At 40.1% G+C, this 2,853-nt stretch overlaps 1 protein-coding gene across 3 annotated transcripts in view; it reads right to left on the minus strand.

The window, feature by feature from the left end:
* UFSP2 (UFM1-specific peptidase 2) overlaps positions 1 to 2,853 on the minus strand; it is a 14,805-nt gene continuing 11,952 nt past the window's right edge. Inside the window, exons 10-11 of one of the 3 annotated variants that reach the window (XM_015569774.1) lie at positions 1,342 to 1,418; positions 2 to 469 (exon numbers count right to left, since the gene is read on the minus strand). In XM_015569774.1, coding sequence (XP_015425260.1) covers positions 318 to 469; positions 1,342 to 1,418 — 229 coding nt within the window. In that variant the 3' untranslated portion in view covers positions 2 to 317. Of the gene's footprint in view, positions 470 to 1,341; positions 1,419 to 2,853 lie in introns of all 3 variants that reach the window. The other 2 variants (XM_006772678.2, XM_006772679.2) reach the window with 2 other exon arrangements.

Genomic DNA, 2,853 nt, shown 5'->3' on the forward strand with positions numbered 1-2,853 from the left:
CTTCAAGTAATTGATAGACCTCAATACATTTGTTGTGCAAAGCTGAAAAATCTCCAAAGGAATACATTTATGAGCTTTGTGCTCCATTATTAAGTTCAATAACAGAACATTTTTTATAACCCTAACCCAAAATGTTTCTTCTGCAATTTACTTCATTTCCCTCTTATCCTCCCTATATAGGGCTATGGTGAGAGACAGTCACTCACTATAGCCCTAGATGCCTCCTTATAATGAGGGTCGCTGCCCTTGGTTTATTATCCGTCCCTCTGTTAACAGCCACTTCACTATCCTTTCGCTCTGGTTTCTTTGTCTTGTATCTAAATTTGTGTTAAATAGATACTTACCTTTTCCAAAATAACCTGCAGATCTTCGGCGCCTGTATAATGTGGATCTAAAATCAGAAATTTTATCTGCCCTGTAATCTCATTCCATGCAACTCCCAGTATCGTGTGGGCCAAAACTCCTCCCCCTAGAGAAGAGGAAATATGAAATATGAGAAGCATACATTAACCTCAACTTCCTTTTCAATTTTAAAAGATTGCTTTGCCTATGAATTTACCTAACAGCATTAAAATTTTCTAGTCTACATTGTAAAAGACCACAATGTCAAATATACTCTGAAAAGATAAAATTACATCTTTAAGATAGAGATTCAATCATATCTACAATCAGGTTTATATTCACACTGCCATATCCATGGAATTACCTGAACTGGATTTAGAAAGGTCCACAGAGGGTCTAAACTCCTCCCACCAGACACAGTCACTGCTGTGGTCCACTCAGCAGGGAGCGTGCTGTCTCCAAGGAGACAGCCATCACTCATTCAGTTCTTTCTGATATTCTGCTGAAATCTGCCTGCCTCCATTTCCTACACACACCCGTTTGAGCTTTCCTCTGCCATCACAGGAGCTGTCTTGTTCCTCATAGAATATGAATCTTTAGATCAACGAATCCAATCCTCTTATTCTGCGCATAAAGCCCAGAGAGATTAAGCAATTCGCAGTCATGGAATACCGCCAGCCACGTTAGTGACAGACATGTGACTTACGACGCTCATGCCTCTCTTTCATGCTGCTTTGAACTCTTTAACTATGGGCACACCTTTATCATTTACCTTCTTAGCATTTTCGTCTGGTTATTATAACCTTTTCTATAACGTTCCTTCTGCCTTGCACATTTAAAAATCGCCAAAGGAATTTGGAGGTCAGAGTGTATGGTGTAAAAGCTAATTTTAAATTGGTTTAAAATGACTGATTTCAGGTGACATTAAACATTTATACTAATGTAAGTTTTACTTTCTCGCCACGCCACCTAAGAGCCCAGGGTGTCCCAAGCTCGTACCGATCATCACCGGAGTTCCTTCACTCTGGAAGTGATTGGCCAGTGCCCGTCCCTGAGCGGCCATTTCCGAACCCTGGCTGGAAAGAAACCGTTTTCTATTAGATGAATCATTTCTGGCGCTAAGGTCATATCAATGAGACCATTTTTGCATTCTTTCTTGATTAAAAAAACACACAAAACCATAGAGCCCAGCCTGTGTGGCTCAGTGGTTGAGCGTCGTTTTAAATAATGCTTGGTCGCTGAGGAAGACATAAGTTATAGTATGCATCCTTATTCCAGAAGTCTGGACCCTTCCATCCACACCAGCCCTAGATTGGGAAAAGGGAAAGGAAAATGTTTTACAAAGTGACAGGACTATAGGACCAAAATTGTAAAATTTTACCATCCTGCTCCATTAGGAACTTGGAATAAGATTCTTTAAGTACCTATATAATTCAAAGATCCAAATTTGTATAAAATATAGAGAAGTAATTTATTTGGGTCCCTTTCAGATAGAATAAAGAAGTTTAATTATACTGTATTTAATCAGAAATCATTAAGAAAAGCTTCCTATGGTAACTATTGCTCCAAATTCCACATTTGACTGATGCTAAGATGTATAGTTTTGCCATCCTGGCAGGTAGTGGCCTGGGACAGTTTATGTGGCAGCCTGTTTTCCTTAGCAGCCCATACAAGACTGCTGTGTACCATGCAGAGGCGTCATAGCTATGAGGAAATACGGTCGTGAGAAATCTCAGCTTGCCTTTTGAGTGGCATTCATTTTCCTCAGGCTGTAATCATTTCCACTTTGCATTCTTCATGTCAGCATTCATCCTTTTCTCCAGCAGAGAAAATTACTTTCAAACAAAATCTCATTGTGAATATAAAAGTTTATCAAATTGCTTCTAGGGCCATTGATTTATTTCCTTAAAGACCCAGCTAACAACTCGTCTGTGTTGTATGATCATGAAATGAAATGCTGTTTGCTCAATACTTGTGAAGAGGCTAGCTAGGACTCTTAAAATACCTGAGTGCGGGACCCGCCTGGTTTTACTCCTTACCCTGCCTAACTCGGAGGCTGCAGGGTGCTGTCAGGGGCCTAAAGTCAAAGTGCAGACCTCCTCCAAAAGAGAGTGTCTTAGCTGATCCCTTAGTGTGGAGACCAGAGAGGTGAGTTAGAGATACTCTTTAGTTTTTCTTTTTCTGATTACAAAAATTCAAAGGACAGGAAAGTAAAACATTAAATGGTTTTACTTTACCCTGCCTAACTCGGAGGCTGCAGGGTGCTGTCAGGGGCCTAAAGTCAAAGTGCAGACCTCCTCCAAAAGAGAGTGTCTTAGCTGATCCCTTAGTGTGGAGACCAGAGAGGTGAGTTAGAGATACTCTCTTGTAGTAGGGAGTGCAGGAGGCAGCCAATCAATGAATCTCTCATCACTGATGTTTCTCCTCCCTTCCTCTCTGAAATCGGTAAGAATATATTTTTTAAAATTTGTTTTGAGACATGTTGCCATACATAATAAAATTCTTTTTATA

Source organism: Myotis davidii, unplaced genomic scaffold (assembly GCF_000327345.1).
Source record: "Myotis davidii unplaced genomic scaffold, ASM32734v1 scaffold184, whole genome shotgun sequence".
Taxonomy (NCBI): domain Eukaryota; kingdom Metazoa; phylum Chordata; class Mammalia; order Chiroptera; family Vespertilionidae; genus Myotis; species Myotis davidii.